This window comes from Rhipicephalus microplus, chromosome 8 (genome assembly GCF_043290135.1).
Source record: "Rhipicephalus microplus isolate Deutch F79 chromosome 8, USDA_Rmic, whole genome shotgun sequence".
Taxonomy (NCBI): domain Eukaryota; kingdom Metazoa; phylum Arthropoda; class Arachnida; order Ixodida; family Ixodidae; genus Rhipicephalus; species Rhipicephalus microplus.
Genome location: NC_134707.1, coordinates 10,001,338 through 10,015,794, shown reverse-complemented (window position 1 = coordinate 10,015,794; position 14,457 = coordinate 10,001,338). Strand labels below are relative to the sequence as shown.

Sequence of the window (14,457 nt, the reverse complement as noted above, 5' to 3'; positions counted from 1 at the left end):
TATATAATTCTGTTTTATTTTATTTTTGTTTGCTTCAAAGCTGACCTGTACTTTCTCTATACACGTTGTATTAGACTGGTCACTAGCCACTTAAGGCTATCAGTCCACATGCTGTTTGTATTTTTATTCTTTTCATAAAAGAATAAAGTTACTTGATTGATTGATTTATTGATTGAATGTTTGTATCCACTGCATCGTACCATGCGCACGCGGGTGCATTGCCAAGAAGAAAGCTGGCAGCGCCTCCGACAACAGCGCCACGCTGCGGTATCGCGAATGGGGGACAGCTTGGAGCGGCCGGTTTTCGCACCCTAGCGGTGCAAACGCACTCCCTCTTTCAGTTCGCTCCCCTATTTTTTTTCTCTCTGCCTCTCTTTTTTGTCTAACAGAGGAGAAAGAGAACACGAGAGAGAGAGAGAAACGCACCTCCTCTCAGCTTGCGGCAGCCGGTGCTTCGCCGTGCGCTGCTTCGCCCGGCGCCTCTGCCGCCGCAGCACAACGTTCATTCGCGACGTGGGCACGGTGCGGGTAGGTTTGCAGTCGGGGGGTTCATCGCACGCCGCGGCAAAACTCCGGTGACACAGGGCTCGGGGTTTCATCAAAGAGACACTGAAACCGGCGCACGCGACACTGCCAGGAAAGAAGAGCAGACGACGGAAGCTTGGACTGGCAGCAGACGACAATATAACCGTGAACACCGGCATAACTGTGGCATTTAAGGCGCGTCTCCTGATGTGATTGAGAAGATACGGTAATTTCGCGCGACATCGGAACGGCATTTTAACATTCCCGGAGGTGTGAATACAAGGGAGGAAACATGGCCGATGCCACGCAATATTCGGAGGTGCCGCAGAACGAGCAGCAGACCAAGCCCACCAAGGGCGGCGATACCGACGTGGTTTGCCTGAAACCCAAGATGAGTTTGCTCAATGGTATCACTGTCATCGTCGGCAGCATCATCGGTTCGGGTATCTTCGTATCGCCGCGCGGAGTCCTGGCCAACACCGGTAGCGTCGGAGCGTCTCTCATAGTATGGGTTGCGTGCGGCATCTTTTCCATGATCGGTGCTTACTGCTACGCCGAACTGGGATGCATGATCACCAAGTAAGTGACTTCACTCAACTCGGTTAACGGTGCTTTGTGTCTGTGCAAGTGTCCCGGTCTGCGAGGCAGTCCACGTGTTGCTTACAAGAAAAATTCGTAGTCTTGCGCCTCTCTATCCACGGGGTAGCTGCTATTTATTCCCGCCAGAGACCCAGTGTCTTGAAACCGGACAAGCTGTCTTCACCGCAGCGCTTGTATGTCGTCCACGCGGCATATTCCACGCTGGCTGCATGACGGAAATGATGTAACGAGGTTTGGTTGCCGTACCGTTCAACTTTCTAAACTATGCGGTGAGATAAGACTCTGGCTCAACTATTTCGGAGCAACACAGACGCGAAGTTGGTGGGTTTACGAATTTAAAAAGTGCCATTGCCGGACATCGATGATATTTTGGTGATCATACAGAACATATGCTGCGACTAAACGCTCTTTGGGTACCTCATCGAAGAAATGATCTTAGTACAGGCATTCGGTTTAATCTACCCAGTGTTACTATAATATCCTTAAGGAAAAAAATACATGTATATATATCGGTATTGTGAAATTCGGGCTATGGATGTTGCAGTGATTCGTGTGGAAGGTCACTATACCGCATTGAATGCCGTATAAGCAGTGTGTGTGGCAAATGCCGTTGAATGATCTTGCTAATTATGAGTAGTATAATTAGCACTGTTTTTTGTGTATCTGTAGACAATTTTATGTCGTTAACTGCTTTTTATGAAGAGGCGCAAGAAAACAACATCAAAACGAGACGTCTTGGCTGATTGATTGATTGATTGATATGTGGGGTTTAACGTCCCAAAACCACCATATGATTATGAGAGACGCCGTAGTGGAGGGCTCCGGAAATTTCGACCACCTGGGGTTCTTTAGCGTGTACCCAAATCTGAGTACACGGGCCTACACCATTTCCGGACATCTTAGCTGTTGAATGCATTAAATGTATATAAATAATAAAGGGAACTACACTTAGAACGCAGGACTTTACTTCCAGGATACTTCAAAAATTCAATGCCCATCTCTTGTGCCCATAAAAAGTCATTTCACACAAACTTACGCATCTACATTGCAAGTAGTATTGGGATTCTTGCTGTGCGTGTAATATTGATTGCGCGCTTAACGATGACTTCGTATAATGTAAAAAAAGAGAGAACTGTTGAGTAATAGTGCTAATTCTTTTAGGCCCGGCGTTTCGTAATCTCATTATGTTTTTTTTTCGTTGACTGCTTTTCAAAAATTTATTGAAGTTTAACGACAGGTTAATTGTCATTTCAGCTTAACTTCCATTTTTAAGCGTCAAAGTAAAAATCCCTTCAAAGAATCAGTGGCACTCGGCAAAAGACTGCGATAAGCAGATGGTGGCATGAATAGCGCACGTTTATCTCTTTATGACCAAGTAGCCTCGGTGATACAAGGCAGCGACTGCTCTCCCAAACTGTAATCTCTGAACTGTAATCTGTAAGTTTAGGGAACTGTAGTACCTATGAATTGTAGCGAGTTACCAGTACTTATAAGCTAAGCTGTTTAGATATCCCGAACTTCATGTTTGAGCTCATAAAACAATGCACAGCCTATATTTTTATGCCTTAGATAATAACACGCAGCGAGTCCACAGCTTTGAAAAATCAGGCAACCAATTATTATAATCGAATATAGCTCTAATTAAGTTGAATATTGCTGCCTAAAGATTCTTATTTTAGCATGGAAAGCAAGGCAAAAGCCCTATAGACAATATTACAGCGTTTTCTATGTGTTGTAGCAAATCAGTGAAAAACTGAGATCGAAGCTAATTTATCAAATAAATTGGTAGGTCATTCAGTAACTAAGCTAATTAAGTTATGACACTTTGCATTTTATATACTTCTTTTTGTTTCACAAATTCTCGTTAGAGGACCATATTGCACTTTGTGTGCATAAACTGTGCTTCGAAAAATTGAAAATTAGTGGCAAGAAGCAATGTTTCATAGTCCAGACTCAGGAACTGTCGGTCCAGTTCATCCTACTAAAGGTAGCGGGTTCGATTACTCGCAAGGCGGCCACATTTAGGCGGTCTTAAATTTAGTATCATACTTATAAATTAATTCGTAATCGCTTGCTGCGCCCTGCTTCGTGATCGCATCATGATATTGGCTCGTAAAAAGACCCGGGAAAAAAAAAAAAGAAGACGCAACGCGGGTCCACAAAAGGAAAGTGACGAAACGCTCAGAACTACAATCTTCCGTGCGAGTCTTCGTGTCTGTGCTGCCGTTGAATATTTATTGCTCTAGCTCTCCATGTAGCTTTTTGTGAATGCGAAGAATTATGACACCCGTAGACCGTAGCCGTCTTTCTCTTTTAGTCATGGATGATATTCAAGTCACGTCCATGTTAACGCACCGATGGTCTTCTTTCTTTCTTTCTTTCTTTCTTTCTTTCTTTCTTTCTTTCTTTCTTTCTTTCTTTCTTTCTTTCTTTCTTTCTTTCTTTCTTTCTTTCTTTCTTTCTTTCTTTCTTTCTGTAGGGTGCACAAGGGATAGAAAACCAAGGAAAAATGTAGCACACACTGAACGACTGGACTATCACATTTGATAGTCGGGTCGTGCCATTTATATATCTCGTTTTTCGTCCTTTTGACTGGCTGATTCTTTAATTTATTCGTCCATTTCATTCCTTCGTGCATTGATTGGTTGATTGGTTGATTGATTCAGCCGTTCCATTTATCTATCGCCTCTCATTATTGACTATGTCCATCATTCTCCAGTTCATTCCCCGCTTCTTTTCCTTCACTCGCCCCGCCGCGGTGGTCTAGTGGCTAAGGTACTCAGCTGCTAACCCGCAGGTCGCGGGATCGAATCCCGGCTGCGGCGGCTGCATTTCCGATGGAGGCGGAAATGTTGTAGGCCCGTGTGCTCAGATTTGGGTGCACGTTAAAGAACCCCAGGTGGTCGAAATTTCCGGAGCCCTCCACTACGGCGTCTCTCATAATCATATGGTGGTTTTGGGACGTTAAACCCCACAAATCAATCAATCTTTTCCTTCACTCACTGACTGATTGGTTCGTTCATTCTCTATTCCTTCATTCATTACTTCTTTTCCCAATCTCGTAAGTAATGCCACGTAACAGGCGCCTTCCCAAAACGATAGCTCTTCCTCCGTACAAAACGCATCGACTTGGTTTCGCCACCGAATTGCGTAACACCGTTGTGGCCGGCATAGTCTGCCAACGGCCAAACTATAACCGAGGTAGCCATATTGTTGTACAGCCAACACTGTGAGGGGAAGCAGAAGAGTCACCTACGATATTTCCATATTCGGAAATTACAACTTAACCATTAAAGTTAATTAAATTACCCACGCGTCGCCGGTATTGCACGTATATAATCTGGGAACGTAAAGGTATAGGCGACGTTAGAGCCGGCTGTTACATCATCGTAATGTCAATGTTAAAAAATCACAAGAGAAAACAAGAGCGTAACGATAAGAAAAGAAATAATTATTAGTACCATGTCCATATATGATCCAAGGTACAAAAAGAATAAGCCGAGTTTCAGCGCGGTGCTGTCTCAAATAACTGCGCTTATCAGCGCTGATCTAGTCGTGCAGAAGCTGAACTGTCGAGGTTATCGTTGTAGCTGCGTCCATATTTATTGGGATCAGTCAGTGCAACCTAGATGGCATTGGGTCAGCTCGCGTGTGTTCAAGAGCAAAACAAAATAATAATGATAAAAATTGGGGGATACATGGCGTGATTTAGAAAGACAGTCGTATAGTCGTGGTCGCCCGTGTAATGACGAAAACAGAACTTTATTTAAGATAGCGCGTCGAATTGAAATAATAAAAAAGAACGATCAATAACGAGCCCTGGAGTATTCTCGGTTTCCGCGTTTTAATGTGACTGATGATATTATCACGCGCGTTCCTTATTTTTCACTTTGTGACGTTCGGTTTTCGCCCACAAAAGCCTGTCAGGAATGGTGAGCGCAAACTGCGCCTCATTGTTCTAGAAGGCTCGTGATTACTGTAGACCGTTCTGTTACGATTGTGCGCAAGACACAGACACTTTATATTATTCCGGAGCTTGCACGACGACAACTATTAAGGACGGAATCAGAACCATTTATTTCGAATAAAGCAAAGAAAGACGTACATCGCAAGAATGTACATATGGAGGTCTCTAGTCACAGACTGGAGTGAGTGATAAAGATAACAGGATGAATAATAATATTCTCAAAATGGCATATTCGGCGGCACATGCATAAATGCCGACGCGCTTCGCCGCTTGTCAGTGGATCGACGGCCGATGCTCTGCTCGCCGCTCTTGTATACTCTGTATCGCTGTAATGTGACTTTCTGTTGACCGGCCACAAGTTCGGTCAAATAAACACTTTGATCTTGAAACTAAGTCTGATCTCTTAGACGACGTCACGACCCCGTGACATGATGATACATTTATAATGTGCTATATCCAATCACGAGGTGAAGCAACAAATATATATATATATATATATATATATATATATATATATATATATATATATATATATATATATATATATATATATATATATATATATATATATATATATATATATATATATATATATATATATATATATATATATATTGGCTTCCTTTCACCCATCTCTTTCTATTGAAGATTCACGCAACAAACAGCGCGAAAAACAATATGGGCCGTACAGCAGGGATTGACAAACAGAAGTGGTCACCAACTAGCCCACTTAACAGGACTTCTGCAATTAAAAGGGTACTCTGGCAGTTTCAGACCTACTCTTCTGCTTTCCGTGTCCAGTTCAGGAATCGTGAGCTGAAATTTGTCCCCTGAGGTACTGATTGAGGCAATGTCATTAGCGAATTGCAGGTTACTAGGATACTCTCAATTAACTCTTATCCCTAGCTCTTCCCAATTTAGGGCCCTGAAAACCTCCTGTAAACACGCAAAAGCATTGGAGAGATCGTGTCTCCCTGCCTTACACCCTTCATTATTGACATTCTGACGCTTTCTTTATGGAGAACAATGGCGGCTGTGGATCCGCTGCAGATATTTTTCAGTCTTTTGATGTAGAGTTCGTTGATGCCATGATTCCGCAGTGCCTGCATCATCAGGGCTGATATCTCGACTGAATCATATACCCACATCAGCTATCGTGCCTGTATATATGCTCATGCAAAATTGAAAAAAAAAATTCAGTGGGGAGTTTGGGTTTGAACCTCCCAAATACCGGTACAGGCTACGCCAATGTAGTGGACAAAATCATTCAACAGATCTGTCATTCACTTGACCGTGAATGAACGCACGGCTCACTCACTCACTCACTAAATCAATCAATCAATCAATCAATCAATTACGTCACCAATCAATCGATCAATAAATCATTCCAATCAATCAAAGAGTCAATCTGTAATCGACGTTACGATTACACGTACGTCGCGAACACCAGCCTGAAGTGGACGCTGATGTACAGATAGGAACGGCGTTTACGTAGGTATGTCTCGAGTTTCTGCACATATCGCTTCCTGAGCTATACGTGAGCGTCGAACCGGCAAAAAAGAGGAACAAGCAACAAAGGGAGAGGCAGACGAAGGAAAAGAAAGAAGTAAACCAACGGCGGCGACAAGAGAGGAAGTGCGTTGCATGCGTACCACGTGGTGCGTACGGCGGCGCGCCCTCTCCTCCAGTTTGTATTGAGCGGCGGGGGCGCGGCCGTGTTCCGGCTGCAAAGGTCTTTCCCCCCTTCCCGCCATTTTTGTAGCAGCGTCTGCGTCGGCGCCCGCCCAGTGCGAGCAGCTTGCAACGCGACCGGATTATTGCACCATCTTTTTCCTCAGTCGTCGCGGTTTTCTGTACAGCGGCTGCAGGCCTAAACACGGCATGGTCGCTCTGCACCGCGCCGACTTTGCAAAAATTATTCAAATTAATTTTAAAAATACGTTTAAGAAGAGCGCTGCTTAGCACGAGTAGATGGGTTCGGTTCCCGGCTACCGTGGCTGCACTTCGATGTGGGAGGAACCGGACTGTACCCAGAAATGTAACTTAGAAGTGTGGCAGCTTGGGCTAGTTGGTATGGTATCACGATAGTTATAGCGCGAGAACAAAACGACGACACAGAGACAAGAAAAACGTATCTTTCGTGTCCTTCTTGTCTCTGTGTCGTCGTTTTGTTCTCGAGCTGTAACTATCGTCATGTACCCAGAAATTCTTTTCGGGGGGGTGGGGGAAGGGAGGAGGGGTTATGGGTGGAGCTAAGTTTGACAAGGGGTAGTCGGTTTGAACCAGTGCAACTACACTTTAGTGTCCCTCGGAATGTTCTGGCCAGAAAAGATTTCGGTGGGTGTTAGAACTCATTGAACTTCGCCATAGTTACGACCCTGGGGAGGAATAAACGAATAAATGAAATCATTGTGAAAGATAGATGTGGGGCTCAGTAGGTAACTGGGACTGCAGAAGGGAATAACAAGACAGGCGCACACTCACAACTGGAAGTTTATTGAAGGGGCGACGCATATATGCCTTACAAAAATTGTCGCATGGTACAACTTCTTTCGCCCTAAAAAAAAAAAAACGGAAAAAACTATCGCCGTTCCACAAAAATCATCAAGGCGCAATAGCTACACATATATAGCTTGTAAGCTATATATGTGTTGCCTCTTCAATAAACTTCCAGTTTCGAGTGTGCGCCTGTGTTCTTCTCTTCTTCAGTCCCGGTTAGGTACTGCGCCCCACTTCAATATTTCGCAATGAACCGTTATCAACTAAACCAAATGGCGCTTTTGCTGAAAATAAATGCAAAAATAAATAAAATTATAAAAAACACGCCTTTGGTGCCCTAGATTTCAATGAACGCAGATGAACACCTCAGGGGGCCGAAGTTAATCCGCACAATAGGGATGCCACTTGTAAATTTTCTTCTAACGGCACCAAAACTTAGCCGCACCAGCACCTTAACCGCTACACGACCGCGGCGGACGGACCGAGGTGTTGTGGGTTGCGCGAAACAAATGTTTCCTCTTTGTAGACGCTGATTGATTTGTGGGGTTTAACGTCCCAAAACCACGATATGATTATGAGAGACGCCGTAGTGGAGGGCTCCGGAAATTTTGACCACCTGGGGTTCTTCAACGTGCACCCAAATCTGAGCACACGGGCCTACAACATTTCCGCCTCCATCGGAAATGCAGCCGCCGCAGCCGGGATTCGAACCCGCGACGTGCGGGTCAGCAGCCGAGTACCTTAGCCACTAGACCACCGCGGCGGGGCTCTTTGTGGACGCTCGTTTGTCGTCTCGCTCAGCAGAGAACTCGCTTGCGAAAGGTGTTTCTCCACGCTCCGTCGCCTTTGTCGCGTCAAGCTGTGGGGACGCCTGTCGATTACGCAAGTAGCACCCAAGGAAGGCTGCTGTGTATGAGACGCCGTACGGATAAAGTGTGCAGGCTACGACGCTAATTAACAGATAGCTGTTGATGATTAAAGGGACACTTGATAGAAAGAAAACGCCCCGCCACGGTGGTTTAGTGGCTAAGGTACTCGGCTGCTGACCCGCAGGTCGCGGGTTCGAATCCCGGCTGTGGCGGCTACATTTCCGATGGAGGCGGAAATGTTGTAGGCCCGTGTACTCAGATTTGGGCGCACGTTAAAGAACCCCAGGTGGTCGAAATTTCTGGAGCCCTCCACTACGGCGTCTCTCATAATCATATCGTGGTTTTGGGACGTTAAACCCCACAAATCAATCAATAGAAAGAAAACGACTTATTTCGTATAAGTACTCTCAAACTTCAATATGCGAACCTGGATATAACAAAATATTGGTTAAAACGAAGTAAATGAAGATAAGTCTTGCAATAAATACAGTGTTAGGAAAAAAGACATGTACGGTACTTCTTTTTTGCAAATAATTGTTTGTACTTCCACCCTGTAACGGCCCACTTCTGGGCTAACAGTATAAATAAATGAAATGAAATGAAATGAAAATATTACAAAAGTTTTTGGATATAACGAACTTATTTTTCTGTAAGGTACGTGCAACTATGCCACAATGAAGCTTGAGTGTATAAACTACCCTTTCGCAACACACGAAGACAACTCACTTGCCGCGGAAAGGTGGTTGCTAAGCGAGAAAATGCGAGTGAAAAAGTGTTTCTAAAGACGCAGCATGTGGCGCCACCATCTAGAAATTTTCGAACCACTTGCCGTGACGTCACAAAATTGGACAGTATATGCTTTCCCCTAGGCGTAATTGCTTGCTGGTAAAAAGCAAAGTACACTGCATTCTGTGGGAGTGGCAGGTTTAACGTAGCAAGATTCGGCAAATTTTATTGAGCCAATGTGTGAAGAATGCGAACAAGAAGAAGCATTGGAACTCTTGATGTCATAGATTGATTCAAGTGTGGACGTTGCGACTACCAATGCAGAAAGACAAGACTGACCTTTAATGTGAGTCGGCGACGAAGAAATCAATGACACATCTTTAAGGAAATAAATTACTAGGCTGAACTTATTTTGTCTTTCCCTTGAAAGACGGGTAAAAGACGGTTGTTCTAAGACTATTAGAGTTTTCGTTTTTTTTCGCAGCTTTTCCTGATCCGTCAATACATCAGCATTACACAAGACAGCGGGATACAATACAAAAAGAATATTTTATCCTAGCTGTTTGTGTGTTCATAGCTCTACAGTCAAGAGTATAGTCCAAACGCCGCTTAGTATGCGCATTCGGAAATGCTGTTCAAGCTCTAGGAAGGCGAGCGGCTGTGAACAATGTCACTTCGGAGAGTAGATGATATATAATTTATTTGTTTTATTTAGTAAATACTACAGCCACTGAAGACCAGGCAGGTGGTTAACATTACAATAAACTTTTGGGACGTTAAACCCCACATATCAATCAACATTACAATAAACAATATATGCAAATATCGAGAAAAATTATTGCAATAAACAAATTTGCAAGAATACAAAATGGGTAATACAACAAACGTAAACACAATCCTATGGCGTTTAATGTGACACCATTTTCGTGAAAAACGGCTGGGTCACTCGGAAAAGTTGCCAGTGCTGACCTTTACTAGGAAACCCTGCAGATGTTTCGGACGAGTTCGTCTCATTTATTTCCGTGAATTGTGGTCGTGGGCGACGTCGTCAAGGAGTGCGCAGTTTAACAAAGCGCACATGTTCGAGTTTGCGTCAATAGATGCACTCCCCCTCTCCTCTCCTTGTTCGGTGATCTATTTTTTATGGTTACCACCCACTGGCTTCCGATTTTTTTTCTGACGTTGAATGGTAGCGATGACGTTGGTTTCGCCTAGGAATCATAAATCACGGTAATCGCGGAACTGGCGAACAAAATTAGATGCAGTGATCGATTGTTGTACACAGCAACTGCCGCAACTGAGAGACGGAAGATACTCTGAAATACAAGGCGCGGTTTCGGATCAGAACTCTTACTCGTTGTGGTTTCATAAGCCCTTCGCAAGTAAACATTAATCTTAGTGGATCATTGTCACAAAACATTTCGTTATCTCGAGAAATACAACTAAGATTTCAGAATACATAGTCCTCTTTCAGGCAATCTATCTTCAAAAGCGTGCCCAAAAATGCTTTTTAGAGGGAGGGGGATTCTACCAATGTTGGTGTGGGTTCGTGCGTACTTCGTACGTTTGCGCGAGTATATATACACATGGACGCATAAATTAAGCGGAGGAGAGGTGATCTTGAATCTCCCACCCTTCTAGCTACACCAATGGAGCTTGCCTGCCGAAGCAGAGGTCGCGGGTTCGATTCGGCTACGGGATATGCATTTTGATGGAGTTGAAACGCCAGAGTCCCACATACTGTACGATGTCACTGCAGTTTGAAGAGAACCAGATGGTCGAAATTTCTCGAGTCCTCCCCTACGGCGTCTCTCCTAATTTTGTCGTTGTTTTGCGGGCTAAACCCACGTATATTGTTATTGTTATGTATGTCCCATTAGTGCACGACGCTACTCCTATTCGATGACGTGTAAAACAAACAAAAATTCGAACACACGAAAGATAAGAGTACAGCATTGAACATGGGTACCCAGCCATAGGCCACTAAATCCAAATGAACTATGACCCTCCTCTAGGGCAGCATTGAACATAATTACCCAGCCATAGGACATTAAATGCAGACAAACTAAGACCCAGGCCTACTCTACGCCTGAAATGTTTCGAGGGGGGTTAACACTCTGCGAACTTTTGCTTGCAATAACGAGGCACGCCAAGCTTTTCCTCAACGCGTGTTCCATCGTGGAAATTGGAGGTGGAAGTCCAACGTCACACATCCGGTGCTGCACGCACGTTGGGCTGCAATCAGCACATGTCTCGTGGCTTCGCTTTTGTCTGCACGTAAGGCCCGCCTGCTTACTCATCCGTTGGTTGTCAATTATCCACACCGCCTCTCTCGAGCAGGCGTGTGTAGATAACTAGAGCCTGGTTTGTATGTGTGTAACTCTATAAACACTTCAGCACTGGGAGGGTAAAAGAGACCGTTATAGAGATAATGGAAAGGTCGCTATGGCTTGGAATTGATAAAGGACACAAATTAAATAGCCTAAAAACCAATGTTACTATACCATAAAATGCTGAAAGTTGAGCCATCAAATTGTACGTTTGTACTAAATCTGCCGCGGGGACGTGTTGATTCATGATTCAGATGGACTCACCAGCGCAAAAAGACGAAACACTTCGGAAGCCACACAAATACAGCGCTGGCGTATATTCTTGTTTTTATTAGAGAGAGAATTAAACTTCCTAATACGACGAGGGACGCATTATTTCCCACTTAGAGACAGGTGGTGACTTTCTTATTTCACATAGCCGTGTCTTGCAAGTTGCAACCGACGCCCGACATCTTTTCACCAGCCGGATCTGGTCCTTGTCGTTTTGTGACGCTGAGAACGCCTCCCAATAACCGTCCGGATTTTGTTCTATGCTCTGGTCGTCTATGGCTGAAATATCTGAATTATTTGGATGATCCTGTACCACGTGGTACAAAGTGTTCACACTTTTCCGGGTATATGCGATGTTTCTATATTTACCCCTTTTTTTTTGGGGGGGGGGGTTATAATTCCGAATTCACCATATGATTATGAGAGACGCCATAGTTGAGAACTCCGGTAATTTCGACTACCTAATGTTTTTCAACGTGCACCTATGTCTAAGCACATGGGGCTCAAGCATTTCCGCCTGCATCGAAAATGCGGCCGTCGCTGCCAGGATTCGATCCCGCAACTGTTCCTATACTGAAGTGGCCGGGGTACATTGTGTGGAGTAGAATATGCCGTGCGGATATGTACCTGCCCGAATCTTTCTTGAACTCGCTTCCTTGTCCCTAGTCAGCCTTTTGTAAGCAAGGGGGATAGTGTGTCGTTGATTTCCGTGGCGCTCGAGTATCTCTGAGTGGTCTCCTAGTATTCGCTCCTCGGCGTTTATGCAGCCTGCTTTAGCCCGGTGTGTATGAATGCAATACTTATTACGAGCAGACAATTACAGTTACGTCTAATTAGAAGTCGTTATTGGTGCTCACAGAACATTACCATATAAAGGGGAACGCTTGCAGCGTCCGCCAATTCTTCAGTTCTTAGAAAATATATGAAGCAGGATGATGCCAGCGTGATGCTCCTATCATTACATCAACACTGATACGAAGATACTGTCATCGTAGAAATGCAAGAAGTCATTCTGCATTAACCATCCACGATGTGTAATTCGGTCCTGTCGACTGCGCCAAATTTCGAGCAGAGTCAAGAGCGAGATTGTGAGACAGATTGCCTGGTATCTGGTAATCTTTTTTTGCTAGATACTAACGGTACGCGCACACTCGCGCGCGTTTGTGTGTGTGTTTGCGTGCGTGTGCACATTGACAGTCTTCGAGCTTTCCATTTCTGGCTAATACTTCGTAGTCTCCCAACATTTCCCGCAAGTCTGACCGCGTCATTTGTCGTGACTTACCTTTTCTTGTGCAACGCAGCTGCTAATGAAGAGGGGGGGGAGTGCTGTTTTTCAAGCGCTTAGACGTTCTCGTCGTTGCTAATGGTAACATTTTTTTGCTGTATTCACGAATGCTAATATCATACTGACCCTTACTTTATTTTATTTTTTTTTCTTCGATTACAGTGGTATATTGCTTCGTGCGCTTCTCTCTATAAGATGTGCCCTTCATTCAGGGGTGGAAATAAAAAAAAAGTAGTCGCATGTAGGCAGTTTGCATGCCACGCCCAGTTCGTGTTGCGCAATAAAAAGGCTCTGCGCGCCGGTGGAAAGAATAACGCGAAGCCCTTGGCATAAGCGGATGAAAGGTTGATTGATATGTGGGGTTTAACGTCCCAAAACCACCATATGATTATGAGAGACGCCGTAGTGGAGGGCTCCGGAAATTTCCACCACCTGGGGTTCTTTAACGTGCACCCAAATCTAAGTACACGGGCCTACAACATTTCCGCCTCCATCGGAAATGCAGCCGCCGCAGCCGGGATTCGAACCCGCGACGTGCGGGTCAACAGCCGAGTACCTTAGCCACTAGACCACCGCGGCGGGGCGCGGATGAAAGGTTCGCGCCCTAATTACGCGGACTGCGATTCTTCACAATTAATTGATATGTGGGGTTTAATGTCCCAAAACCACCATGTGATTATGAGAGACGCCGTAGTGGAGGGCTCCGGGATTCTTGACAAGATCATTCGGCATGCCGTAATTGTCACATCATCACCGCCGTCAGCATCATCATACTAATTTGTATCCACTGCAAGAGACAGGCATCCCGCAATGTTCTCTAGTTTACCCATATTTAGCAAGCTATGTATGTGGTTAAATTTTACTTTTACACGCTTCCTAGTTTCATCATCCCATCTAACTTTCTGTTGGTTGCCTTTTTCGTTCATCGCTACAGATTTCGTTGCTCTAGATATCGGTTATTTGCCCTTCGCGTTTATACAGCCTGCCAGCTTTCTTTTCTTCCCTCTTCATGCGACCTAGAATTCAGGATATACGCCCGCTTGTCTTGTTATCCACTTGTTGTCTTCCTAGCTCTTAATCTGGGGCATATCACTTTCTTATAAAATAATATTACGTTTTCGTGTATACTCGTATCCAGCGTGCTTTTTCTTTCAGTGGTCGATTGATCAGCACCGATCTCCCAACTATGTTGGCCTGATGCAAATCCTGGACTGAACGTAGCTGCATTGCGCTGCTAGTCCAAGGGTCTACAAAAACTCGTTAGGCAAGGGTAATTAATTCAATGAAGTAGATAATACGGGCAATCGTGTTGTCCAACAAATGAACGAATAGTGGCGCCCTCCTGCACCCTCTTCATTATGAACAAGAATAATATTAATAATAAAA

The 14,457-nt window shown here is 44.5% G+C and overlaps 1 protein-coding gene across 1 annotated transcript in view; it reads left to right on the top strand.

The window, feature by feature from the left end:
• The first annotated feature begins 523 nt into the window (after positions 1 to 523).
• Positions 524 to 14,457, top strand: part of LOC119165189 (large neutral amino acids transporter small subunit 2) — a 113,727-nt gene continuing 99,793 nt past the window's right edge. Inside the window, exon 1 of the mRNA XM_075870985.1 lies at positions 524 to 1,104. Coding sequence (XP_075727100.1) covers positions 818 to 1,104 — 287 coding nt within the window. The 5' untranslated portion in view covers positions 524 to 817. The remainder of the gene's footprint in view (positions 1,105 to 14,457) is intronic.